The sequence below is a fragment of the Nasonia vitripennis genome, chromosome 1, assembly GCF_009193385.2.
Source record: "Nasonia vitripennis strain AsymCx chromosome 1, Nvit_psr_1.1, whole genome shotgun sequence".
Taxonomy (NCBI): Eukaryota; Metazoa; Arthropoda; class Insecta; order Hymenoptera; family Pteromalidae; genus Nasonia; species Nasonia vitripennis.
This window is the reverse complement of record NC_045757.1, coordinates 21,509,079-21,536,899: the sequence shown is the minus strand read 5'-3', so window position 1 is coordinate 21,536,899 and position 27,821 is coordinate 21,509,079. Positions and strand designations below refer to the sequence as shown.

At 50.5% G+C, this 27,821-nt stretch overlaps 1 protein-coding gene across 1 annotated transcript; it reads left to right on the top strand.

Annotated features, from left to right (window-relative positions):
- Nucleotides 1-238: 238 nt before the first annotated feature.
- LOC100115727 (nuclear hormone receptor FTZ-F1) lies at nt 239-27,788 on the top strand. The gene is made up of 6 exons (XM_016988623.3): nt 239-5,547; nt 20,989-21,281; nt 21,402-21,902; nt 23,542-23,800; nt 23,899-23,999; nt 24,094-27,788. Exons 1-6 carry the CDS (start codon nt 4,461-4,463, stop codon nt 24,238-24,240), a joined length of 2,388 nt encoding a protein of 795 aa, XP_016844112.2. The 5' UTR covers nt 239-4,460; the 3' UTR covers nt 24,241-27,788.
- Nucleotides 27,789-27,821: the final 33 nt, after the last annotated feature.

The following is a 27,821-nucleotide window of genomic DNA, read 5'->3' as shown; positions in this document are numbered from 1 at the left end:
CCAATCCGCAACACATTATGCACTCGAAACTCACACACACACACGCACAGAAAGACGCGCGCGCGCAAGCTGCGGCTCGCCGATTCGCGATGATCTCGCGTTGGAAAAACAATGGCCAAGGGGTGGGGGGAGCGAGAGAGAGAGAGAGAGAGAGAGAGAGAGAGAGAGAGACCGCGAAAACGGACTACGAGGACGCGATGGGGTACAGCGCGAGGGATTTTTCATCGCTCTCTCTCTCTCTCTCTCTCTCTCTCTCTCTCTCTCTCTCTCGCTCGCTCACGCTTCGACCTACTTATCGAAGGTCTCGAGATTGCTTTTCTCGTGTGGCGCGAGCGAGCTCCGTGTGTAACTCGCCGCCGCCACTCGACTACATACTCTTTTTTCTCTCTCACTCTGCGCTCCTCGTGTGTTTTTGTCTCTCCCGTTCTTTTATTTTTCTTTTTCGAGGGAAGCTCTCTGCAAGCTGTCCGATTTCCCACGATTTTTTTTCGGGGTAGACACGCTGCGTGACATTGGCCTATTAGTGGCCGATGGCGACACGTGCTTTCGTCACGCGAAGATAGCGTTCGCTATACGGCGGTGAAACTGTCGAAAACGAGGTGTTCTTGCAAAACCAGTCGGTCAATAAAATTTGGCGTCTCGTTCTTCATCGTGCGGGCCTTCTTTGAAACGACGATTGTTTACGTAGAACTTGCAGGTTCTGAGGTATCATCGATCGCGTAATTCGCACTCCCGCGCGCTCGCATCGCAGAAACGTACATGAAAACTTTATAATCTATCGCTGACAAAATAGCTCACAGTTGAGAGTTGCCGCAGAACTAGAGAACTGAATAATTCAGCGTCCCTAAAAATGAATGCAACGGGCGTAAACAGCCATGGGCGAGATGATCGCGGTACGCCGATTCAAGTTTATAAAGCCAGGGGGCGGGCGGATTTATATATCGCTGCAAGTTAGATATGGGTATGGGTCTCTCGCGCGGTAACCTTGCCGGAGTGGGTCGTTTATAATGAGTGCACATACACAAACAAACACACAGGCTGCGGCTCTCGCGCGCTGCACTAAAGACGTTTTCAAAGTCTCTCGCGCGGCACTGTCTGTATACTGTATAATGATACACCTATACTCCCGCGGTAATGCGTTACAGCATACTCGAAACTTTCTCGGCGCATGAATGTGTGCATTATCGCCGAGTCCGTAAACTTATTGGCTATCGGATGTGGAGTGTTCTATTGGACCGCGGCGTTTCTCTTAGCGATTGCCACCTGTTCCGACTGAGAATTGATCGAGGTCCGACGCGAAAAAGCTTACGGACGGCTGGCGTGAACGCGTTCCGCATCGCTTACGTCAGGCCCACCAATTACGTGCCGTCTGTTCCGATCGGCGAGTTCGTCCATTGTCCTATACGCTAGATTCGGTAATGCTCGCATAAGATCGATTTAGGCTGTTTGTGCGACACCGTATCACTAGTATAGCTAGTAAAGCTTGATGGGCATAAGTGCTCAATTTCCGAATTAGATGAATCGCGATCGGAAGTGAAACTAGCGATAAGCGCGAGATTTTCTCCGTTTTCCACGTATTCGCCGGAGATTATCGCTCGTCTCCAGAGTCTTGGCCTCCTTTCGAACCTCTCGCAACTCTCGCAACTCTCCCGACGCCTTTTTCAATGCACACATTGTCTATACCTCGCGATCGAACTGCGCGCATCAATGTCACACGAGTCTATCCTGATTCAACTTTAACGACGCTCACCATCGACAAAGTTTAAACAAATCCTCCCGGCTCGCGTAGGACTCTGCGTTTCACTCCGATTCGCATTGTGAAAAGGCGAACCCCCGGGCACGATGCTGCACAGAGGCATTAGTCTCGCCGAGGGTGTTCTCATTGTGTGCACCGGCAAACATGACGCAGCCAAAAGCTCTCGACCCTTCGTTTACACGCCCTTCAAAACGAGACCGTCCCTTATCTTCTTCGTCCTCTCGACCGGTTAGTAAATTTTCCTTTGAGGGAGAGCGGCGCAACGCCGAGGAGGAATTCCGCGCGAGTCAATGTCAAAATTCGCCGCGACGCGTTGTTTAGATATTGCGCAACTAAGCGCGCGTGCGGCTCGTCGGAGGAAGTGCGAGTTGTAAAATTCACGCGCTTATGGAACTCTATACCCTCAATTTTCGCTCCGAAGGCCGCGTTTTTAAAATTGTATTTGCGTTTTGACATTCGTCTAATAAAATGCGCGCGACGATTCGCGGGAAAATCGGAGGCCGTTATCGGTGACCCACATTTCGAGACATGTATCGGGGTCGAAGCATAGCAGGCATTTTTCGATACGCGCGCCTCTCGAGTCGCATCACCTGTTGATTTGACGAATCCTCGGCGTTTATCGAATTCCGATAAAAGCGCCCCCGATGAAACCATCGCGTGTATGCGTTGCGGTGATTATATGCGCTGCGAAAGATGGTCAAGTGTCGCAAGAGCGGTTAGGTAAGCTCCTCGCTCCCGTGCGCGCTTTATTTTGCCCTGTTTGTTTGTTGTGGTCCAAAAATAATCCCCCCCTCGACCGAGCGCGTTTTCGCTTCGATAGAGCGGGCGCGGCGAGTGTATTAATTCGCAATGGTTATCGCATCAATTTTTCATAGATTATCCGACTTTTGTGCAGCGCGCTTTGTCGCCGTCGCGAGAGAAAAACCAGCGCGGAGAGCTTATTAATAACCCGAACGCTCGCGAGCGAGATAGAAAAAATGCGATCGATGTACGCGAAGCCTAATTAGAAATAATATCATCGGAGCGCGCCACACCTCGCTCGGAGAAAATTAAAACTCTGAAAACCCCCTCCGCCCGGGCGTATCGATCGATGTACAGGGGATCGCGCGCGAATCGTACACTGAAACTTTTGCGTAACAGTTACACCGTCAAAATCCGTCGACCAGCTCCGCTCCGAAATGAAAAAAATCTCCGTCGTCGGCGTCATCGCGATGATGACCCAGTCGAAGCACCTTCGGCACATAAGCGTATTACGACTGAACCCACACGCTCTCAGCGATAGATACACACACACGCGCGGACTCCCTACACTCGCTGGCGCGCGCGCGGACAATACTTCTACGGCCGACATAGACCTGGTTCCGTAAGTAGGTCAACCCCACCGTCGAGGCAGCCGCCGGCGTCCCCCTCCCCGGCGGCGGCTCCCCATCCCCCCTCCGCCGGTCTCTCTCTCTCTCTCTCTCTCTCTCTCTCTCGCTCGGCGCTCTGCTGCGAAACCTCCACCCTCGCTCCCCCCGCTCTCTCTCTCGCTCCGTCTCTCTCCGTCTTGGTCTCTCGCGGCACCGACGTCTCGCTCGCTCTCGGCGGCGCAGCACCTGGTGCGGCTAGTGGCATGCGCCGCTGCTGAATCACTTTCACTTATGCCGCGCGCGCCGCGCCGTACAGTGTGTTTGTATACCGCGTCGTGCAGTCGCTCTCGCGCGCGCGCCCCGTGTCGATAGAACGCAGCCCCGAGTTTTCGCGGAAAATCGCGCATTGGCCGCCGCTGTCGGTGGGACGTGGAGTGCCCGCACTGCTGAAAGAGCAGCCGCGCGTCGGTGCAGTCGTCGGCTCAAAGTGGAGCACAGCTCGCGCGCGCGCCGAACGAACGAACGAACGAAAGAGAACGTGCCGCGGCGGTGGCAGCGGCGAGAGTGCGAGAGAGACCGAGCGGAGGAGGGAGATAAGGACGGAAGGAAGGAAGGGTGGGGACGCGGCGCCGAGAGCGAGAGCGAGAGAGGAGGAGAGAGAGAGAGAGAGAGAGAGAAGAGAGAGAGAGAGAGAGCGAGCGAGCGCTGCCGAGCCCTTCAGGAAGCGAGGAAGACAACGAGCGGCTGCTAGTGGCACGCCGAACGTCGTGCCGTCGAGTCGGCGTCATTCTTGAATCGCGCGCTCACGTTGCAACAGCGTACACACACGCTCGCAGTGAGGCAGTTCTCTTCGACCGAGCTTCCACGGAGCAGTGCGCGCCTGCCGTCTTCGCAGAACACACAGCACAGTTGACTTCCGCAGTGCGAGAAGAAAAATTATTTCTCTTGTGCAGCGCGCTCTCCCGGTCCGGCCCCCTCGCGTTCCGCCACCACGTCCAGTGACTCGCGGGCGGGCTCGCTATACTGTGCGACGTGTGAGACCTCGGGCCGCCATCGCGACAAGTGCTTCGCGCGCCGGATTCTGGATTCTAAGCAGATTCTCAGCTCGCCGAGAGTGCATGTGTGATCCTCGCAGTGAGTTCGAGCCGAGCTAATATGCTTCGGACGCACTCCGCCTCGCCTGCTCGTGTTCGTGTCAGTGACGTGTTATTGTAGCAGATCCCGTCGATCGCCGAGTTTCGCTGAGAGATAGAGGGAGAGTGAGAGGAGAGCTCGATCGAACTCAGAGTTGCATCGCGCCTGCATGTGCATCGGATCCTCCTCGAAGTGTCGAGCTACCCCCAGAGCCGGCTGATATGTTATTGGAGATGGAGCAGCATTCGGGCCTTATATCCCTGAACATGTCGCCGTTCCACCTGAGCCCCCAGAGCAGTCCCCAGGGCGTCGGCAGCGCGCCCCAGCAGTCCCAACAGCAGCAGCAGCAGCAACAACAGCAGCAGCAGCAGCAGCAGCAGCAGCAGTCCCACCAGTACAGTCCCTCGCCCTACGGCAACTGCGCCCAGAGTCCCGCCTCGAACATGTGCCACCCCCAGCAGTCCCAGCAGCAGCACAACAGCCAGCTCTCGCAGAGCAACTCGCAGGGCGGCCAGTCCAGCCAGGCGAGCAGCGCCTCGAGCATGTCCGGCTTCGAGGCCGCGTTCTTCGACGCCACGAGCCTCGAAGAGCGCTGCCCCATGTGCGGCGACAAAATGTCAGGCTCCTACCAGCTCGGCCTGCTCACCTGCGAGTCCTGTAAGGGCTTCTTCAAGCGCAACAACCCGCCCTGCAGCAGCAAAAAGGTTTACACGTGTCTCTACTCGCCGACAGGTGGCGGCGGGGGCGGAGGCGCCAACAACAACAACAACAACAATAACAACAACAACAACAACGGCGCCGGCAACGGGCAGCCCGGAGCCTGCGGCACCTCGACCGGCCTCGAGAACGGGCCCTATGGCCCTAACAGCAGTCAGCCCTCCAACGGCTCGAGCAATTCGAACAACAACAACAACAACAACAACAACAACAATCACAATAACAACAACTCGACGGGCTCGAACGGCCAGAGCCAGAACTCGGGAGTGCCGAGCAGCATGTGCCACCCCAGTCTCGGTGGGCAGGTCGGCGTTGGCGTAGTAACGGGCTCGATACCGGGGCCCTCGGACTTCCCCGACACCAAAGACGTGATCGAGGAACTTTGTCCCGTGTGCGGAGACAAGGTTTCCGGCTACCACTACGGCCTGCTCACCTGCGAGTCCTGCAAGGGCTTCTTCAAGCGGACTGTGCAAAACAAGAAGGTTTACACGTGCGTAGCCGAGCGTAGTTGTCACATCGACAAGACCCAGAGGAAGAGGTGCCCCTTCTGCAGGTTCCAGAAGTGCCTCGAGGTCGGCATGAAGCTCGAAGGTTGGTACCGATTTTCTCTTCTCCCGTATAGCGCGAATCTGTGTCTTTGAGGTTAGGTTTGGGCGCTCTCGAAAAGTGCGTGTGTCGAAAGTGCGCGCGCGCGAGAGCCTGCTGGCGCGTTTTTGTTGATTCGGGGAAACCGGTTCGCCGCTCGCTCGCGCTCACCGAGCGCGTGTTGTAATTCCCCGATTTCAAGTGTTAAACTCCCAGCCTCGTTTGCCACAGCCGAATTTCGTTACATGCCGGTGTGCGCCGATTACCGAATCGCCCGCTGTTTCGCGTCATTTCGATCGGCTGCACTGGCTCGCGGGAATCGATAAAACTGTGGCTCTTATCGCGCACTGAAAATTTCGAGTGCGGTAATTGCTCGACGCCGGCGTCGTCGCTGATGATGTGCATGCGTGTGTATGTGCGATGTGCGATGACGCACGGAAAAATATTATCGCGGTGTCGCGTTGCAATTTACAGCGTGTCGCGTGGCACAACAAACGGTCGCCGAATCGGAATGAACTGGAACACTTTGTACAGTGTTTGTGTGTATGTGTGTGTGTGTGTGTGTGTGTGCGTGTGTGTGTGTGTGTGTTAAGGGAACTCGTCGCACTCGGCGATGCACGTGCATTGCCCTACGCTATTTTCGTAGATAAAAACCATCAACTTTGGCGAGCAAGTCTGAGAAGTAAAGTTCAAGAGAGCTTCGGGAGTGCCGAATGTGCCCGCGCCGATAAACAGACTCGTGATATCTGGCGGACGTAAAGTCGACTTGTTTTTCTCTTCCAGCGACGATTTTCCGGAGCGCGGCTCTCAACTGTCCGAATTATTTTGTTCTGCCGAGCTCTCTCTCTCTCTCTCTCTCTCTCTCTCTCTCTCTCTCTCTGCGCTGTATAAAAGTGCATCACGTGTTACTTGAAAAGTCGAACGCGAAAAAGTAGTAAAGTGCCCTCGTAAAATAGTTTGCGTGCTAACGGGCTGGAGAAAAGCAGCAAAGCAGCTTATAAATCCTAACGACAATTATGCCGTAGCCCGTAAACAAACAAAACTCGATTACGATTGCGATCCGCTGTAATTATTTAATCACCGCGATGTCCTTATATTAAACGCGTGTTTACCCGCTCGGAAATAGTACTACAGCGCGCAAATAAAAGAATTCGTCACGCGGTCGTGCTTAAAATTATCGTGTTTTCGTAGACGACGCAGAGCAGCGCAATATCGTTGAACGCGGTTTCCAAAGCCAAAATAACAGGTGAAAAATCGTGTTTTCCAACGCTATAGCGCGCCCCCCTCTGATGTGATCCTCTCTCTAGCTAGACCCACAACCAGCCGAAAAAAGTCCGCTCCTTTCTCTCGCTCGCGTCCATCTCTCGGCCCACGTGCTGACGTCAGCAGCAGCAACAGCAGCCGAGCTGTGCTCCGTGAACGAAAATTCAGCGGCGACAGGCTAATGCCTCGAGAAACCGTACAGGAGCTGGTAACTCGGTGGTGGAGTTATGTCACCGCGATAAAAGCGCGTATACAGTCCGGTGGCTAGCTTGTGCGCGGTCTTATCGGGCCGACTGATCGAAAATGCAAGAAGCCGGAGCGGAGTCGGCCGTTATCTCGATCGCCTTGCCTCTTTTTTATCTCTTTCGGCTGCCGCGTCTATTACCGAAAAGCATTTGCATCAGCTGGAGCCGAAAGAAAAAAATGCGAGCGAGCTCGTATATTTGTGCCGGTACGTTGACTCGCGAGACGCTCGCGCGCGTTTGCGTAAATACTTATACGCTCGTAAATTGGGTTTCGAATGAGTTACGTGTGGATGTTATTAATTTCCGATGCTGGCCACCGATACGGCTCTCGCTCCTGCGGGCTTGATGTCTGAATTCACCACCATTCCGCTGATTTACGGCGTCTCGTGCGTATCGTTCACGTTTCAGCAGACGGAAAGCTCCGGTTTAATTCACAAAGGAGAGGAGGGTCGTCGGAAGGAAAGTGGAAAAAAGCGCAAAAAAGCGCGCAACTCGACTACTCGGCGCATCAGGAATTCAAAAGCCGATTCCGCCACACGCGTATAATGCCGAAGTTTTATCTCGGACGAGTAAAATGCGCGCGCGCGTACACACGTACATAGAGTTTTTCGTGTCAAGGACGCGCCGTCTCAAGGTCGTGAAAAGTAAAGCGCCTGTGCGCGCGCGAGACCGCCCAAGGACGGGCTGGCTTTTATGAGAAAATCATGATCCATCGGTTTCTCTCTCCTTCCCGCCGCCGCCGTCTCGTCCCATTGACGAGCGGATCTATCCGCGCGTTTTCCATCCTTTTCGCGGAAATCGGAAATTATGCGTTTCTGCCGCGAGTGCCGCGATGGCGAGAGGAAATTTCGTTATTTCATCTCTACATTGTAATACACCCGGTAGAAAATTAACAAAAAAATGTGGCTTAGGAACCGCTAAGTTTCCAAGATGTCTGCCGGAGGTTAATTTGAGGTTACCAGGTTAGGATAATCACCAGCTAAATGAATCAATTTAATTTTATTAATATTTCAATTTTTTACATTTACTATAGTCCTATTCTACTATCTGAACAAGGTTTGTATGATACGCATGATGATGATACTTCATTTCACTTGACCGTACCAAGTCATGAACTGTTATTTCATAATGTCATGCTGTCTGATCAAATGAAATAAATAGAAATTGTTTGTACTTTGTATCAGCAAACTAAATAGTGCAAAATGCCTTGTTCAACAAGACTAAACTAAAAAAGAACCCATTCAAATATTCATTGTGGTTTCGAGTACATAAGATAAGAATTTCACAAAATCAGTCAATTAAAGTACTAACACAATAAAGATTATTGATGTGCACTCTTTTTGAAAATGCCAAGAGCTGATTAATAAGTTCAAGCAATCTTTATTGTATTATTACTTTAATTGACTGATTTGAGATTTTGGTCAAAAATCACCGATGCCAAGAAAAATGTGAAATTCTTATCTTATGTACTCAAAAACACAATGAATGTTTGAATGGGTTCTTTTTTAGTTTAGTCTTGTTGAACAAGGCATTTTGAACTATTTAGTTTGCTAATACAAACAATTTATATTTATCTTATTGAATCAGACAGCATGACATTATGAAATAACAGATGACTTGGTCCGGTCAAGTGAAATGAAGTATCATCATCATGCGTATCATACAAACCTTGTTCAGATAGTAGAATAGGACTATATTATATGTAAAAAATTGAAATATTAATAAAATTAAATTTATTCATTTAGCTGGTGATTATCAACCATATAGGTAAATTTATATTTATTAATAAAAGCTTTAATCTGACAATTGTATACGTATGGCTAGTCAACTGAATTTAAGCAAATTAACTGCAAGGAGCTGTACATAAGCTTCTATTACAGTAAGCGGTTATTTAGCGGTTTTCTAAGCGGTTCATTGGCGTTATTGGTTAAATAAGCCATTGCTAAGCCATTGAACCGTTGACATTTCTACCAGGGCAGACTCGCAAGGGCTCGCAATTCTTTTACGAGTTCGTCGATGGTTTTTTTTTCGGTCTCTTGCACAACTGTGCGTTTGAATATCGCTCTTCCGAACTCGAGGGATACGGAAATTCGCACGATGTCGTCTCGTCGTCGTTTCCGCCGTTGTAATTTCCAGGCCACATGGCCGCCGCCGTTTCTAATATGGAGGTCAAGAGCGAAAATGCACGCGCACTGCAGATGCCGAGCTCTCGCTCTCTCGCGGGGGGCTCTCGCATAGCTCCAGTAGTCCGCTCCAGATTAGATTTGCTAATCGGCCGACGACGTGCAGCGGCTGCGCAGCCTCGATCTTCTCTTCGCGTCTATTTCGCCTTTGCTCTTTTAAATGTTTAATCTCGCCTGCAATGTACGTCTGCGCGCGTGTGTGTTATTGATTCGGTATCGGCGACTCCACTGCTGAATTCGCTTTATCGAGAGCTCGCTCGATACAAGCGCGTGCGGGCGCTCGCTCGAGCTATATAGGACGCGCGCCGAATGTAGGTCAATGATAATAAACGCAGCTTATCAGCTCGAAACGTAAATAAGAATATTACACGCGATAATCAGAGAGCTGCGCTCAGATATACACATGCCGAGATCGAGAGAGACAGAGGCGCACACACACATCCCCGAATAATCCGCCGGCGAGAGGATTTCGCAACGAGGGAGAGAGAAAGAGAGAGAGAGAGAGAGAGAGAGAGAGAGAGAGAGAGAGAGAGAGAGCGGCGTCATCGAGATCGCATAAATTTCGCGCGCCAGTGCCTATGTGGCGTACACGCGACCGCGCCCGAAATCGAAAACGCCGCTGCCTGCGTGTGTACGCCGCGGAGAGACTTTCGTTTTCTGCTCGCGCCTGCGCTTCTCCCGCTCCCTCGCGGAGCGGATCAAGAGCGAAAGCGCGCGAGAATGTAATCTGCGCTCGCGGCGCTGGAAGCCGGCGCGCGGACGATTATGTAAAGGAGAGCCGCTGCGCCGCGTTTTTTTTCGCAGCCGGACCGATCCACGCAGCGTTGTATTGTATAGGAAGCTTTGCGCGAATGTGGGTTATCGGGTCGGCAGAAGCGAGGCTTCATTTGTTCAGTTGCGCTGCGTTTCGTCGGAATGTTTTTGAATTTTTTAAGCGCTGATTAAACCCGAGGCGCGTTCGCCCGCACGTTTCGGCGGCAAACCGCATCGGCCGATATTTTTATTATTATTAACACTCGCATAATCGGAAATTATCGAGCGCCGTATGGTTTCCCCGTGAAGTCAGGCCGCTAATATAAGTATTACGCGCCATGACGTCACATCGCGGCAATTTGCTCGACTCGCTCATATACGGCTCTCGAATCATCATCATCGTTAAAATTAAAACGTGCAGGCGAAAAACGAAAATTGACCCTCCCAAAGCAGTGACGCGGCCGGTGGGGATGTATAATACACGCGAAAATTAAACGGCGTGAGAGAATGGGCAGGACGAAAAGTCGAGCGAAACCGAATGAGAAAAAAGGAGGCCGCGCGTAGCTGCTGCGCCGGCTACTGAATGAAACGATAAAACGCGCTTAGCGAGTGCGCGGAGTGCTTCACATGCGCCGGCGTGAAGCGCTCTCCTCGCTTCATTTTTCGCGCCCGGCGGCGCCGATGCACTTTTCGCGAGCGAGCGGCGCTGCTGTGTGCATACGTAATATACCTGATTGTGAAATTTTAGTTCCGTTGTTTACGTTAAGTACTTTTGAATAGTTTGTTTGTTTTTAATAAATTGCGAACACCGGAAGTGCTGGATGGAAAAAGGGAGATAAGGACTGCGTGGAGTGACTCGGCAGTGGAAAAAATGCGAATAGGAATGCTTTAAAAGCGTTAATTATTTTAAACTGAAATAATTGGCTATAATCGGTGACTCATAATGCTCAGAATTCGCTGAAGGAAAAAAGCGGCGCTATCAGCGTGGTTAAAACGCCGCCGTAAATAAAAAAACAAACACGAAAAACGCCGATACTCTCAACTCTCCGAAAATAAGCGCTTATACACGCTCCCGCGGTAACGATTACGAAATAAGTTGTTTGAAACGAACGTATGCGCATATTCGAATACATATGAATAGCGAAGGCGAAATACGAAAATGAAGTAGTGCAAGAGTCCGCGACGTTATCTGTCGTGCGTATTATTGTCTTGACAATAGATAATCGCAAGGTTAAAATACTAAAATAAATGTGCGATAAAGCGCATCCGATAGCTGCTTAGCGCAATAATATTCGACTCGAGGCGTATTTGTCGCGCGGCCGTTCGCGAAAGATCCGCGCGAATCGAAGAGATTCCCACGAGGATGACAAAACTGAGTCGCGACTGGTCGCGCACCGGCAAACTAGGCGCTTCAAAATTAGAAGAGCAACTCCCGCGCGCTCTCTCGGGTATATCGGCCGCGAAAAGCAGCAGCGGCATGGATACGCGTACACACATCGCGTTCAAAGGCCTCTCTCAGCTCCCCACTCGCAGCGATGAGGAGCACACTGGATTTTTCTTCGTTGCTACAGTCGTTCCGCGTTATTTTCGCGCGGGCACGTCCCTGCTGACCCAGAAACGCTCGGCTTGTTAAGTTCGAATTTTCAGCGGGTAGCGAGCGCTGATCGCGGCTGGCGCTCGAGTACGTGTAAAATCATTTTCGAGCCAGTAATCGCACGTGGGAATAAAGGCTCCGCAGAAGCACGTATGGCGCGGAGAAAAATTTGGGAAGCGCGTTTCGACACTTAATTTCAGTGAATACGCGCTCGTTTGTCCGCGTGTATGCGAACCGGCTATAAATACACTAGAAAGTCCGAGCGCGCGCGTGGTTGCGCCACCGAAATTTCCGACCTACTTTTCCCCGAAAATTTTTCTCCAAAAGCCGCGCGCGAGCCGACTCATCCTGGCGGCGGCATCAGCGCAGAGTACGGCAAACTCAATTTGCCGCTCGTCCCCTGCGCCGCATCGCGAATAAATCGCCTCACCGCGGGCGCTCGGACGGAGGGTTACACAGAGCGGCGACAGCCGACTAGGCTCTACTCGTCCACTCGCTGCAATCCGAGTAAGTGGGTCTAGGCCCCCAAGGCCCGGCGATTAAGCGAATCTCGAAACGGCCCCTTTCGCAACAGCCGCCGCCGCTGCTACTCTCCGTGTAGTCTGTGTGTGTGTGTGTGTGTGTGTGTGTGTGTGTACCGCGAGCGTGTCGCCGCCGATCTTGCATCACACGCAGCGCTTCGACTGCGACGACGTCGACGGGACGATCGCTGCGCTTTTCTCGCTGGGATCTTGAATGAAATAGCCATACACGCGCGTTTTCCCTGCGCTCATAATCGTTTCGTAAATAATTGTGAAAGGCCCCCCTCGATCGACAAAAGACTGCCACTCATTACGAGCTTTTTACCGAGCGCCGACGCTTTGTGTACACACAGATTCGCGGCTGCAGCACAGAAAAAGGCAGCGTTGCGCTCCATCACACGGCCTGTCGAAACTCGCTGGTCCGTTGCGACAGGATTTTCCGATTTCAGCGCGCGGGTCGAGCCGAAAACGAGTCGCCGCCCGCGACGCAAAAGACAATGCGGATAGAGAGCATTATCCGTAATTCATGCAGGCCGCTCAAAGAGAGAGAGAGAGAGAGAGAGAGAGAGAGAGAGACGTGCTCGCGCGATAATTTATCTTTTTATGGGCCCGACGCTATCGATGCAGCCTCTCGGGTCGCCCCACGAATTTTCCCGGGTCTCGGGCTCCGCGCGCAATTTGGAAATGCCTATTTGGTAATCGGACAGCAGCGGCTGGTCTGCGCTGCTCAGTCTCGGCCGCCTGCGTAATAAAAGAGAAAGAGCGCGCGGGGCAACTTCGAAATCGGCCGCGTGCGACACATGCGCACACGTACAGCTCGGCCACTGGATTTTAGCCTCGAGACAGATTTCACGTCGCTCTATGCTCGCTATTCCGCTGATAACGGGGAAAAGCACGTCACGATTTCTTGCCCTCTGTGTGTGTGTGTGTGTGTGTGTGTGTGTGTGTGTGTGTGTGTGTGTGTGTGTGTGTGTGACTATAAATGCAGCGGAGGAATGTTTGGCTTTCGATTTTCAAATTTTCGGTCTGCCTCGTTGCCTCGGTCTTGATCGCCGTGCATAATCAGTCCGTTATCGAGCTCGACTACACTGGATCATATCGCGGAATACGTGTGTGAGTACGTGTTTTACCCACTGTTTACCAGCGCGGAAAAGCGTCGATCGTGTAGCGCGCGGAATAACATGCCCGCGCGAGATGGAAAACAGGAGGTCAAAAACGAAAACGCTTTTTCGAAAATCCTCACTTTTGTCACGTACCGACTTTTTAGCACAGCGGCGGAACACGTGCTCGACACAAGATTTTTACTGCTGGTCGCGTCGACTCGAGTCGGCTCTCCGCACAACAATGGATCGAAGCTGCACGCGGACGCCAGCCGGCGTATTATGCGCTCAACGCGGATAAGGTGATTTATGGGGAATCGTTTAAGCCGAAGAAACTAATAAGACTTTCCTCTCGTCGAATAGATCTTTTTTTGTCGACCGAACGGCGATTAACGGAAAAGCATTTAATTGCGAGCTATCAATTAAGATCCAGATATAAATCTCCGTTCCAGCATTTCAACCGCTAAGTCGAACAGACAGCCGCGGGTAGAAAAAAATGTGTTCGCGCTCTATTCATGACCGAGCGCTTATGCATTCGCAGACGAGGACGCTGATAAGCGAGCGAGTATATTGTAACTCTATTTTTGCGCGCTCTGCTATCGAGACGACGATGACGAATTAATCGTCTCCGCACGCTTTTTGCGCTCGAATCAACAATTCAGCTCCGACAGCACCTTTCTCGAATTGAAGATTGAAAAAAAAGTGATCGGCACGAGAGTGTATCCGAGTGAATTTGGCGGCAGTCGTTGGCTCGCGGCATTCCTAATTCTCGATAGCGGTTTATAAATAATTCATGCCGGACTAATTATAAATCGGGTATTTTAAATTTCCCGTATAATGCGGCAAGTGGAGCGCGCATAATTCGGAGCGTGTAATTTTTCGCTGGTTGGCCATCGGTAAAAATGTGCGTCGGGTAAATAACAAATTAATCGCGACTCACCTTGACCGAGTTTGAGCGCGGATATTCGGCTGTAATTGTAAGCTAGGAGAAGAGGCGAGAAAAGGCTGAATCGAAGAAGGCTCGCAGAAAGCTAGTTACCTCCCAGCGGCGTGTCTGTTTGGAAACTCACGAATTTCATAATTATTGTATTATGTTGCAAGAGCCCCCAGAGCTCTCGCTCGCGCCTCCGTGCGGTGTGCAGCTATACCCTCTATACGCCTCTCTGCCTCTCATTCACTCTCCCCGCGCACGTTTCTCCCGTGCTCTCCGCGTGTGCGTGTGTCTCCAGTCGGTCTGTGTACACTGCTGGATACACGGGTGGGAGAAGGAGGGAGAAAGGTTAGGCCGAGGTGGCGGCGCGGGCAATTGTGTAATCTCCCGCTCGCTCACTCCCGTTCGACCAGCTTCTCCTTTCGTATGTCTGATGACGGCTTTCTTGAATTGTCGCCGGCGTCGTCGCTTCTCCGTCGACTCCGATGTTGTATACGCGCGCATTGTGTGCGTGTGCCCTCGATCTTCTCCCTGCTCCACGCCCTTTTCTCTCTCCATCTCGCGAACGCGTATTTTTAGCGGCGAAGGGCTGATTCGGCTGGAGCGCGAGCGATAACTGGGTCGGCGCTTTTTGTTTCCAAGAGCCGCTGGCCGAGCAGGCGCGTCGTCTTCGAGCGAGAGAGCCGAAGCGTTACGTCATGCTTCGCGGTCTCTTCTCCCTGACCGCGGCGCGTCTCTCGCGTGATTCTTTTTCTCCAGCGCCTTTATTTACGCGACTTTCTCGTCCTCAAACAAAACCACACGAGAGAGCCGCGCGCTCTTCCATTACCCCGCACGCACGACGCGCATAAATTTCACGTTTCATTTTCTTCGCCGCTCCGCGCACCGATGACAATCGGCCGGATCCGAGGAAGAAAACGTCTGATAATATTACAAAAATTCCGGTGAAGAAACGCAGCCCAAGTCCGTACTACGTACGCCTGTGTGTATGTGTGTGTGTTATAATAAGGCAGGCCGCTCACGTCGAGAGTCTCTCGCGGTTGAAAAAGAGCCCACTCGCGCGGACACGTAATCGATGGCGGGCCGAACGAAATTTCTCGGGGCCTTTCGCAACGCGCGCGGCGATTTTCGACGGGCCGTTTTCACTTTTGGGCGCCGCGCGCGCGCGCGCGAGAAACGCGACACTGGCCGAAGCTTACGCGCGCCGCAGAGGAAGCTCGCCCACGAAATATGAAATCGCGCGCGCTTCGAGGAGGACATGCGATACTCGCGCATTGGTGATCTTTAATCGAATTAGCCGCCGATGAGCACGAAGCGAAAGATGAGAGGCCGTGCTCTTTTTCGCTTTTCGAATCTCCGTGCCTCCTCACCTCGTTTTTTGGCTGAGTCGAGCGAGCGAAAGCGGAGAAAGAATTGAGCTCGTGTGTCAACTGTAAACGGCCGCCTTATCTATAGTCCGCGCTGCAATTACGGCTCCGAATTATAGAAATTGCGCTAATGCCGTGTCTCTGAATAAGTATTCTTGACGCACGTGGCGAAATGCGCACAGCGGCAAACTCGACGCTATTATTATACAGTCGGGCGGCACACAATAGAGAGACGGCCGGATCGCGAAACACGTCTTAATAAGATTGAATTAGATCAATCGCCGATCTAGACAAATTGAATCGCGATAACGAGCTCGTCGCGCTCGGCTCTTCGATGCGGCAACTCACACACACGCGCGGCATACGCAGTCTCGGCGCGCGTATAAACAGAAATTCGTCTGCGCGCCCGGAGCATCGCCTTAATGGAAAAATTGCGTAAAGCCGCGGCCAAGATTGGAAAATTGAAAGTCAGGGTATGTGTGCGCGAGCATTTTTTCCCTCGAACCGTATACGTGACGAGAGCAGGCGACGAACGCCGCGCCGCGCGCACACAAGAGTGTGGGACGTTTTTATAGCCAGATGTCAAATTTAGATAATAATAATCGCCGAGCATAAAGGATCAAACGTTTGAAAGGCTCGTGCGTGTGTGTCCGCGTACACACACACACACACACACACACACACACACACAGAGCGGCCGCAGTGGTGCATTAAAGAAAAATTACCCCGGTCATTTCGAAATGCCCGGCCGCGTAATTTTATTTACTCGTGCCCGCTCGCGAGCCGAAAGCCCGGTGTAAAATCGTCGTGTTCCCGCATGTCTCGCTCGCTATCGTTTTCTCACACTCTCCGAAAGTCCCGATACAACGCAGCCCTGCGCGCGCTCGCACACGTAGCAATAAAAAGCCGCGTTCTCGAGCTCTCCTTTCTCGCGAATTCGCGCGCGTGTGTGTGTATACGTGTGCGGCGAAGCCGGAAATTAGACTATAATGCGCGCGCTGCGGCGTCGCGTCGAATTTTTACGCGCGAGCAGAGTGAGCGAGAGAGAAAAAGGTCCGCGACGAAGCGAGAACAAAAGCGCGAGAAGTTATTACAGTCACTTTGGATATGGCGATCGGGTGTGTTTGGAGAAGTCGGCGCGGCTGAAAAATCGGTTAGTCGTACTGCTGCAGCAGTGTAGCTGCGCGCGTGGGAAGAAGCGAATATCGTCTCGTCGCCCCCGAGCTGCCGCTGCTGAACCTTTTTTTCGCCTTCTTCTTTCGCAGCCGCTTCTCTTCGCTCCTTCGGGCCCCCATGTTTTATGCATTTCCGCGCCTGGGGGGCTCAGCTATCGGAGGCCGTTCGTAGGTAAATAAATTGCGTTGCGGTTTTTTGCCGGGCGGAAACGCCGTATAGCTGTCTTTGAGCAAGTTGTTGCCTCTTTTTCGTCTGTGCGTTTTTCGACCTTGTTTTCCCCGGGTATCCGGTGTCTCGAAAAACAGAGGCGCGATTCATTATCGCCGAATCTATACGCGAGCATCGCTCGCTATGCTCTCCCCGAAGTTTTCCGCGGCTCGCGCCAAATTTTCTTTCCCGGCGCGTCGTTGACCTGCTTTACTTGCGCGCGCTGAAGAGAATAGGGCACCGCTGGCCTTATTAAAGAAAAGCGCTGAAATCGTGTCGGCGGACGATGCCAACTTTTCCCGCATACTTCGTCCGTGTCGCATATTGTGTATTATATACGAGAGCGCTCGGTCGTTTATTTGCAAGTGGTTAATCCGGTCGTTATTCAAACGTCGCGCGCATCACATATCACATAGAGTCTAATGTATATACATTTTATCTGGGAGTCGGCATCTTTATTGTTGCGTCGATCTGCTCTAATCGCTGCCGCTGCCGACGGCGGTCCTCTTTCTCTCTCTCGACAATTCGCGGGTTTCATTAGAAAATAATGCGCATAATCGCGGCAACTTTACGATCGCCGCTTTGAAGCTCGAAAAAGCGCGGCTGATGCTCGGCGCGATTATCTGCGGCAGCCGTAAAACTACGCCTACTATTAATTACGGCGATCCGAGCTATCACACACGACGCAGCGACGAAGCTCAGTCGAAATCGAGCGAGACTTCCTGCTTCCGCGCTCCCTCCCCCACTCGTTATCTCTCGTTATCTTCTTGTCCAATTAATTAAGGCGACGAGCGCGTTTCCGCTGCCGTTGTCCCTCCTTCGGGTGCATCGCTGCTTCGACACCTTTTGCGCGTAACGATCAACAACGCAGTCGATCAGGTCCTTCGAGAGTCAAGTTTACTCGGCCGCTCTCTTTCTTCCTATTGTTCGGCAATCGCTATCCATAATTCATCTTTCTTACATAATTCGTGGAAAGTATAAATTTCATCGTAGACCGAGTATACTGCACATATGCCCCTTAAGGATTTTTGCCCGGCGGTCGTTGGAATCTCACGACGCGATGGAGCAAGAGTCGCCGCGTCAGTTTGGAAAGTATTATCGCCTCGTTGCGAACTGTAAATCAAGCGTGAAATCAATTGCATTTTAATGCGAATCGATTATGCGAACGGAAAAATCGTCCTGCGCAGGCAATCGCCGCGGATGAAAGAGAGGCGGATAAAGGCTCGCACGTGGACAGTGCGCGCTGCCTGGTTTCACCGAATAATCGATCCAATAATTTCGCCGGCTCGTGACAACCGGCGCAAAATTGTCCTCGCTCGTTCGCGCGGCCGTTTCCTTGGCGGCTCTTTTTTTTTGGCCAGCATTAGCTGCGCGGTACCGGCGTGTACTGTTGCGCATATCCATTGAAAGTTTCGTCGACGCGTATCTTTACGAGGCATTCTTTCTCCCCGATATAAATAGGCGTATAAGTACTCCTCATTCCTGCGCCGCCTGTGCAGCGCGGGATTGACTATTATGCGCGCGACGTGCGAAAAGCTCGCTCGGCGGCAATGTGTATCAGGAATTTTCATCCAGATGCGGCGCGGGCCCTGCCGGCACCGGCAACCGATAGCCCGGCGCGCACATAATGACGCGGCTGGAAATTACTTTCGATATTATACCAATTTTCCCCGGCGATGCGGTAATGCGCTCATTGTTCGCTCCCTCTCTCCCGCTCGCGTCGGCGTCGGCGTGAGCGAGCAGTTATCCGCGCGCGTGATTCCGCGAGGCAATGCCGCTTTTATTTTCGACGGCTAATTGTGCGTATTAAATTTCAGAGCTCTCACTCGAGCGCTTGTTTATTGTTGTCGAAGGCGGCGACTGCTTACCAAGAGCGCTTATGAAAGTAATTAGCACATCGGGACACTCAATGAAGGCGAATCTTGCATAATTGCGCCGCCGTCTTATTACACATCGTTTTCGCTGTTTATTAGCATACGCGACGGCGGCGATAAGATTTCAGCGCGATCGGGATCGAAGAAAAGGCGAGTTACGGCCGCGCGCGCGTAATTCGCGCAGCCTGAATCGCGCGCGCGCACGTGTCGCCATGCAGGAGAACGGCGGAGAAAGGGACAGACGGCGGCACATGGGTGTGTGGGACAAATATAGAAACGCTCGGTCGTAACGCGCGGATAAGAAGCTCGCGGGCGGGATCGTTCGATTAGGCTGGAGATCTATCTGGCGCTCCGGGCTTCTTTGGCATGAGCGACGGGTCGTTAAACTCCGCGCGATCGAGATAAAACTAGATAATTTTCTATCGGCCTGCGCGCTTTTCGCTCGCCTCGCGCGCCGAGTATTTTCAAGATTGTCGAGTTTCCGCAACTGGGTCGCGGCGCGTCGCTCGAGCAAGCGCCACGAAAAGTTCCGAGGAAAACACGAAAGCTCGCGCCGCGCCGTGTCTCTAGGTGCACCGCCGCCGCTGGTGGGGAGAGGCTCGCTGGACTGCACACACACACACACACAGACGCACACACTCACACACAGCCACTCCAGTCAACCTCCTTTCACTTTCGACGAGCTCCGTTTCGCTCTCCGTCCTCCTTGCGGCCGCGCGCACGTGTGCGTTTGCCTCCGTGTGGGTTAAGACGGCTCCGTCGTTGTAGCGTCGACCTCAAAAAATCGGAGGAAAGAAATCCAGCAAGTTCTGCCGCGAATCTTGCATGGGAAATCTCGGCTCCTTGCTCTTTCCAAATTACGGCCGCCATAAATAGGCTCCCCCGAGCGAGCGTAGCCCGCAGTGAAATTTCGAAAGTTTATATGCACGCTCGATTTTTCGAGAGGCCGGGGCCTTTATTGTCCCTCCCTCTCCCTCCCGAGAGGAGAGGCCGGCGTGCAGCAGAAGAGCGCGTCGTCGTGACACACAGGAGCCGCGTTCAGCCGGGCGATATCGTTAACGTATTCTCGTAATGCGCTGCGCACGGAGAGAGAGAGAGAGAGAGAGAGAGAGAGAGAGAGAGAGAGAGAGAGAGAGATAGCGAGGGCAGAGGCGCGAACCGCGCGCGCCGACAGCTCGACATAAACATAAACAGAGCGGCGTGCGGTCTCCGCTCTTCGGCAAATACGGAAAATTCACGCTCGCAGCAGTGTCTCTCTCTCTCTCTCTCTCTCTCTCTCTCTCTCTCTCTCTTTCTCTCTCTCGTGATGTATACGGTTGCATTGCGCGCGCGAGAGCCAAGTCCGCGCGACTGTGCAGCCTTTGTTCGCCGCTTCGATTCACCTACTTCGCCGCGTTGCTGTGTGTGTGTGCGCGCGCGGCGTACATAAGGTCGTGGGGCATTGATGAATGGCCTCTTTAATTAATGCAGCTGCAGAGCGAGAGACACACGAACGCTCGCGATCTCCGCGTGTTCTCGTTTAGCCTGCAGCCTATTTACCGGCCGCGCAAAGTAAACAGCTCGACAGCGAAATTTCATCCCCTCAATGCTCTTCGAAATCCCTCCCGAGAGCGATTCGCGGTATCGCTTGGAAGTGCCTCTCGAGATTCCTCTGGGCTTCGCTGCTGCTGCTGCTGCTGATTTCAGAAAACGCAAGATCGACTTCCGCCTCCAGCCGATCGCGACCTTAGAGTCAGCCGTGCGACCGCCAAGGCTGCGTTATTGTGCGCCCCCCGATGCCACGTGCTCCGTATACTTTCTACCGCCCGCTATTATACTCTTTCACCTCCAGAGCGCGGTGTTTCGCCTTCTTGCGTGATTCTTTGAATCGATAAATTATCAAAAAAAAAAAAATCGTAAAACCGGCTATCTGTTTGGCACAGCTGCTTCGCACAACCCGAAACCGTGAATACTCCCTCGATCCGTTGCGTTGGAAAAGTGACCTGATTGACGCTCCCCATCGAAAGCATCTTCATTTCTGCTTTACTTTACTTTTACCTTTTCAAAACGACTTTGGACGCGCTTCGCACGCACTTGTAGCATGAGCGACCATCTATTGTAATGGGACGATTAGAAACGTCTCTGTGCGCTACCTATTTTTCCCTGCCGGAGATAAAAATGAACAGCTAATGAGGGTGACTTTTTCAGATCCCGGAAAGAGCGAACTAACGCAGTGTTTTTATTCTGATTTCAGCGGTGAGAGCCGACAGGATGCGCGGCGGCAGGAACAAGTTCGGCCCGATGTACAAGCGCGACCGGGCGCGGAAGCTGCAGATGATGAGGCAGCGACAGCTGGCGCTGCAGACGATACGCGGCACCCTGGGCGACCCGAGCAGCTACCCGGCCGCGGTCACGCCCTTCCTCCACATCAAGCAGGAGATCCAGATCCCGCAGGTCTCGTCGCTGACCTCCTCGCCGGACTCGTCGCCCTCGCCCGCGGCGGTCGCGGCGGGTCTCGTCACGACGCAGGCCGGCTCCGTCTCAGGGGTGAGCATTGAAACTCTCTCTCTCTCTCTCTCTCTCTCTCTCTCTCTCTCTCTCTCTCTCTCTCTCTCTCTCTCTCTCTCATAAAAAGCATCAAACACTGACGACCGAGGTCATTTTCAGAGCGGACAGCACCAGCTGATAGCGCCCTCGACGCAGGCCTCGCTCTCCTCGGCGACGAGCAACAGCGGCGGCGGCCACCTGCACGGCGGCCCCGGCGGCAACCCTCTGGACGGCAGCAAGCTCTGGCCGGCGAACTCGACGACGCCCAGCCCCAAGGGCTTCGGGGCGGGTTTCGAGCACCACGCGTCCCACCTCCACGGCCAGCCCGGGCTCTCGGGCCAGCACCACGGGCCCAGCGGCGGGCAGGCGAACGCCGGCGGGGTCGGCGGCCCGCAGCAGGCCGGCCAGCCCGGCGCCATGAAAACTAGTCCCATGATCCGAGACTTCGTCCAGTCGGTCGACGATCGCGAGTGGCAGGCCTCCCTCTACGGCCTCCTCCAGAACCAGACGTACAACCAGTGCGAGGTCGACCTTTTCGAGCTCATGTGCAAGGTGCTCGACCAGAACCTCTTCTCCCAGGTCGACTGGGCGCGGAACTCGGTCTTCTTCAAGGATCTCAAGGTATGCGCGCCGCACGTGCCCATCGAAGGCCTACATTATTTACTCGCATTTACAAATTGGGTCAAGACTCCTCGCGCGCGTTGATTGCTTATGCGTATGTTAATGTGCCCGCACACCGCCGCGCCGGCGCGAAAGAAAAGAATGTCTCGTTGCAAAATTGAGCAAACGCAAAATTCACTCTCGATAAGTACAGGATCGGTATCGATAAAGCGCGGGAGATTTATTGCGCTCAACGAGAGTAGCGGAGGCGCGCCGCGAGAAGAGCCTACCGCAGCACGTACGCGAGTTTCTCGCTCGCGCACATATTCGAGCCGCAATTAAAAGCCGTGAAGAAACTGTGAAAAGTTATTAGTTTGCTCGCGTTCGCCGCGCTCCTGGAATAAGAGCTTGCCACAGGCAGAGAGAGAGAGAGAGAGAGAGAGAGAGAGAGAGAGAGAGAGAGAGAGAGAGAGAGAGAGAGAGAGAGACCAGTATAAAACGAAGTTTGCGAGCGACGCTTTTCCTTCGATTCGCTCAAAATCCAGAGTGCGCAGGAAGAAAAAAATACTGGGACGCAGGATAAAGCGAGTTAGTCACTGGCAATAAGTAATCCGCTGTTGCCGCTGGGCTGTGTCAGCGGCGCTGTGTTGGTGAGGCTCTCTACACACAGACTCGCACATGCGCGCGCGAGTGTAGCTTACACTTAGCTCTCGCTGAGTGTACGTGCGGCGTGAGCGGCGGGGATGTGAGGTAACCGCGGCGGCGGCGGCATTGCACAATCGCTGAATGATTTCAAGCATCGCCTCATATCTAGGTCATAACAAGATACGTTTCTAGGTTACGGCAGTTACCCCAAAGCGGGTCCATATAATAATCGTTTCTTTAGCCTCTCCGCGTGCGCGATCTCTTCTGCGCCTTTGGCTCCGCTCTCCCCCCTCTCGGCCCTTGCAAAACAGCGTTTAATTAACGGCGCGATTATTTTTCCCCGTGCTGCGCCGCGTTATCCCCGCCGTTCAACACAGTGCTTGTATTCCTTCCTTCTGCGCGCGTTTGCGCCGTTTGCTCTTCTCACGCGGCTCTTCTCACGTGCGCATCGCGAGCTCTAGCATACCTCTTTTAAGGGAATTTTCGCGCTCTCCGTCTCTTTTTCACTCTCTTTCTCTCTGTCTCTACAATGGCTAGCTCCATCTTGTTTGAGAGTTTGCGCCTGCGCGCGAGCCAGCGGCGTATCCGCGTATGTATAAAGAGACATATATTTGCTGTCCACGCGAGATTGGCGCGATGAGGTTTTGCGAAAGGAATTTTTATGCTTGACCTACATTTATATTAGATAAGTGGGAAATTTTAGAGGAGCGCGAGCGAGCGGGGAAAAAGTCTTCTGCAATTAGCGTACGTCGTTATTTTTCACGCGAATCGTCAAATCGATTTGGCAACGAGCTCTGAATATTCAAAACGCTCCGATGCGAATCGCGCATCGCGGGTCATTCGCGCGACGTCCGCGGAGGAAAAATGGGTTTAACAAATAAAATGCGAGCGCACACGCGCTCGAGGGGAGAATCTACGAGGCGATGATGTTGCAAAATCGCGAGTTTTCGCAAAGAGCAAGCGCAGGCTCCAGAGTAATGTGGGCTAACGGAATGCTTGTTCTCTACTTGCGCAGGTTGATGACCAAATGAAACTTCTTCAACACTCCTGGTCGGACATGTTGGTGCTGGATCACCTACATCAGAGGTTACACAATAACCTGCCCGACGAGACGACGCTACACAACGGCCAAAAGTTTGATCTCCTCTGCCTCGGCCTACTCGGGGTCCCGTCCCTGGCGGATCTGTTCAACAACCTTTCCACCAAGCTCCAAGAGCTCAAGTTCGACCTCTCCGACTACATCTGCATGAAATTCCTGATGCTGCTCAACCACGGTTAGTAGAGTCCAATCACTTTGCTTGTGCACCATCATGCCCTATATACGCTTGCGCGTTATCGGTGTCTAATCGCATTCGCCCTACAATATCCGCAGACGTTCGCGGACTGGTCAACAAGAAGCACGTGCAGGAAGGTCACGAGCAGGTCCAGCAGGCGCTTCTGGACTACACGCTCACGTGTTACCCGTCAATACCGGTGAGTGGATTTTTTCTTTTCTTTCTTTTGCGAGGAGTGCTCGTCCCTAGCGGATGCAACCCTGTCTGACGTACGCGCGTTTCTTCCCCCGCAGGACAAGTTCAACAAACTGCTAGCAGTATTACCCGAGATCCACGTGGTGGCGAGCAGGGGAGAGGATCACCTGTACCAGAAGCATTGCAACGGGGGCGCGCCTACGCAGACGCTACTCATGGAGATGCTGCACGCCAAAAGGAAATGAAGAACAAGCCGACAACAGCAGGACGAAGAGGCTGCTGCTGCTACTACCACTACGGCTGAACACGATGATCGCGCCGCCGCCACTGCTACTGCTGGATAAGCCTCGCGCCGTCGCCGACCTCGTCTGCGCGAGCTGATTGCACGCGCGCCCTCGCCGAAGCCAACAAAGGCGCCGAACGAGAGCAGATCTACGCAATGAAAAGCAAGCAAATAAACAAACAAAAACTAACTAAAAGTCGAACGTACGAGCCGTTGCTGGGCCGAGAAAGCTGGCGAGTGACAAAAGACAGAGAGAACTGTGTCGACTAGTGTGAATCCAAAAACGGGCCAGCGACACTGGCATTCGTCGATCGAATCTACCGACGCAAACGCAAAATGAGTTTGAATAAATTAAACAAAATCAAGCATAGACGTACATACTTTACGTATATACATAGTATGTGAATTATAAAAAAGTGTATATCTAAATATATAAAGCATAACGACATATATTTTCTATATTCGATGTTGAAGTTTTAGAGATGTATCCGTGGAGATAAAAAAAGAAATAAGATTACGAAAATGGTGAAAATATTAAGCGAAATTGCCCGTGTGGCTGGGAATATAATAAAACACGATGTCTTGCGACGTGGGTTAATGAAACCTTCAAAAGCGCAGGGAAATAGTAAGCAAGATGCCTTGAAAACAGTACAAAGGGTGGTTAAAACAAAAAATATTGGTCAAAGGGCAGGCAACTTTTGTCTAAATAAGTAAAGCTATTTTTCTAATACTTAGAGAAGCGAATCTTAATTTTTAAGCGTATACCACTGAAGCCTTGCTCTCACTTAAACGAAATATCCTATTACTGCGTGTTCTCGAAGGGTGAATAAAGAAAAATGAACAGCTTTCGACTCGCACACCTACACAACACACGTACACACCAACACACATCGCGGCCAATCGTGCTTCTGCAAGGGATTCAATGGGCATACTTGAGAGTGACAGAATTAAACAAAGGAAATCAATGTGATAAATGTATACACATTACATATTAAAACAAAAATGATATGAAGCGATATGTATATAACATATATGTGTAAGAATACATATATACGCGTGCATACACCGTTGTAAAACTTGCCGTTAGTGGCCACCTGGGCATCGTTAAAATAACTTCCTACCAGAAATACGATGAGAAAACGGAAAAAGAAATTTGCATTTTTTTGTCACGCTTGCACTCAGCAGGGCTATATTATGATAAAACTTGTAAATACTAGTTAACACATTCCAATTTACGTTGTATAGTATAAATCATGTTAAATATGTAATTACAGAATATTTTTGTGTATAGTTTACTTGAGAAAAATAAAATATATTTCTGTTGCTCATACACCGAAGTAAAAGAAATCAATTAGCTACTTAACTTGTGTCTTTGACTAATTTCTTATGTTCTTTACTAATTTTCGTGTCATTTTCTATCTTTTTTCTCGTTTTTATTATTCGTTTCCATTTTTTTTTCTTCAAACATAGGTGGCGGAAAAGAAAAAACACGCGAAGTAACCCACAGATTGCGATATTTTATTACTGTATATTGTACCATAAAATAAAGATTCTGTTTAAGAAATAAAAAAACGAATCATTGGAGCAAGGTTTATGTGGTCCTATATATTATCTAGCGTTTAAAATAATGAATAATAATTATTGAATAATCTATATAAATATATTATAAATATATAAATAAGAACGATATTGTCTTATAGTTGTTAAACATACATGAGAAATATTTACTGTAACGTTAAGGATAGTTATTACTACATCGATCGTAATTATTTTTCACTTATAGATTATATTATTTTTTAGGCGTTAGTCAGAAATTCTTCAGTGCTGTGAAGGTCGTCGTTTCACGACGCACCTGTGGTACCTAAGCCATCGGTTTTTATTACACACAAACGCTAGATTTTGATGGTCAAACGTGACAAGAGGACATAAAAGAAACAAAAATAGCAAAAAAAAGAAACAACACACACACACACACAAAAGTATCAAGCGATAAATAGAAGAGAGGAAGCCCCCCTTCGTAGTGCAGAATAATCGTGTACAGATTTTTAGTCTTTGACGCGCGTACCAGTCTGTTTCCACTTACGAAGCGAAAGTACCTGAACTGTAATTTAAATATATAAAAAGAAAGAAAACACTATTTTACTATATTCACTTTACCAGCACATTTTACAAATAATGTACCTACCGTAATGTTAGTGGACGTATTGAAGAAGTCAAGGAAACGATAAAAAAATGTAATAGTGGACGAATAGATCAAACTAGATTTTTAATGGACATTGTTATAGTTTACGAGCGGGGGCTCCCTAATAAACCGTTTATCAACACCGACGAAGAAGTGACGAAAAATATAAAATATTGTAAAGAATATGTTGTTGAAAAGTTCCAAAATTCTCATATCGCTCGGTTCATAATTGTATTGCGTTGCGCTTCGATTAGTTTTTTTTCTTTTTAATCATTTGCATTCGCTTCGACGTATGTAATTCCTCAGAGTCGAATCGCCCATATACCCCTTTTTACCATTCGATTGTATAACGACACGAATGACTACCTCTTCATAAATGTATTAAGTTTACTTTTTTTTTGTATTTTTACAATTTTAGTAACCGCATACCTCAGAACAAGGCAACCCAGCTCAAATAGTTTTTCTGAAAAGAAAAATTCAAAAACTGGGACTACTTGGTTCTCGCGAAAGCGCTGATATATCCCACCATTTTTATTGTACACCATCACCATTAAGTGTCACTGCAATGTTACCTTCACCGTAATTAGTTTTGTTAATTATTATAATTGCCTTATATTACAACTGTAATTTTTCCCACGACGTTTCCCAACTCCGTAAACCTTATTTCACTTTGTTTTGTAATTTGCGCGCTTCAATTTTAAGAATGAAAATGTAACCTTATTTATTTTGTAGCGCCCTTTGTTAGCCGCCGTTCATTAAGCATTATTATTGTATCGTATTTGCGAACGCATCGATCTGACAATTTCGGAACAACCTTCGTGCATACCAACTGCGGAACGCTATTGTTTGTAACAAAAAGAAATATTGAGAGATGAGATCTTTTTATCACTTGAGTGTTTAGCCCTAAACTATAAATGAGAAAAAAAATCATTGTCTTTGTACATGTCCATCCTATTTAATCGTCTGATGAATTCCGTTAATGAATATGTTTATTAACAATAATTGTAATTAGCGAGTAATATAATTACGATGTTATGTACATTGTGTTGAATATTAATGTACAGTTACCAATTATAATTGGCAAAGGTTCTAATTTAAAAAAAGAATGTCATTCATTTTTTTCAACCATCGTCGTCTTAAAAGGGGGATGAAACTTCCGGACAAACAGAAATTACAAAAGTAATATTAAAAAGAGATATTTTGAAAATACGATGAAAAACGACACTATGAAACTTAAGCGTTGTTAACACTGCCATTTAGACGCTGGCAATTGTAAATTATGTAGAAAGAGAAACTTAATGGATGTAAATATATCTTTATTATTAACATAATTATCGTTCCTTATCAGATTTGACGTCGCT

Excerpts from the sequence above, each read along its gene's own strand:
- LOC100115727 (XM_016988623.3), top strand. The coding sequence starts at position 4,461 with ATGTTATTGGAGATGGAGCAGCATTCGGGCCTTATATCCCTGAACATG. Across the intron at positions 5,548-20,988 it reads GGTCGGCATGAAGCTCGAAG|CGGTGAGAGCCGACAGGATG; the intron begins GTTGGTACCGAT and ends TTCTGATTTCAG. Across the intron at positions 21,903-23,541 it reads TCTTCTTCAAGGATCTCAAG|GTTGATGACCAAATGAAACT; the intron begins GTATGCGCGCCG and ends CTACTTGCGCAG.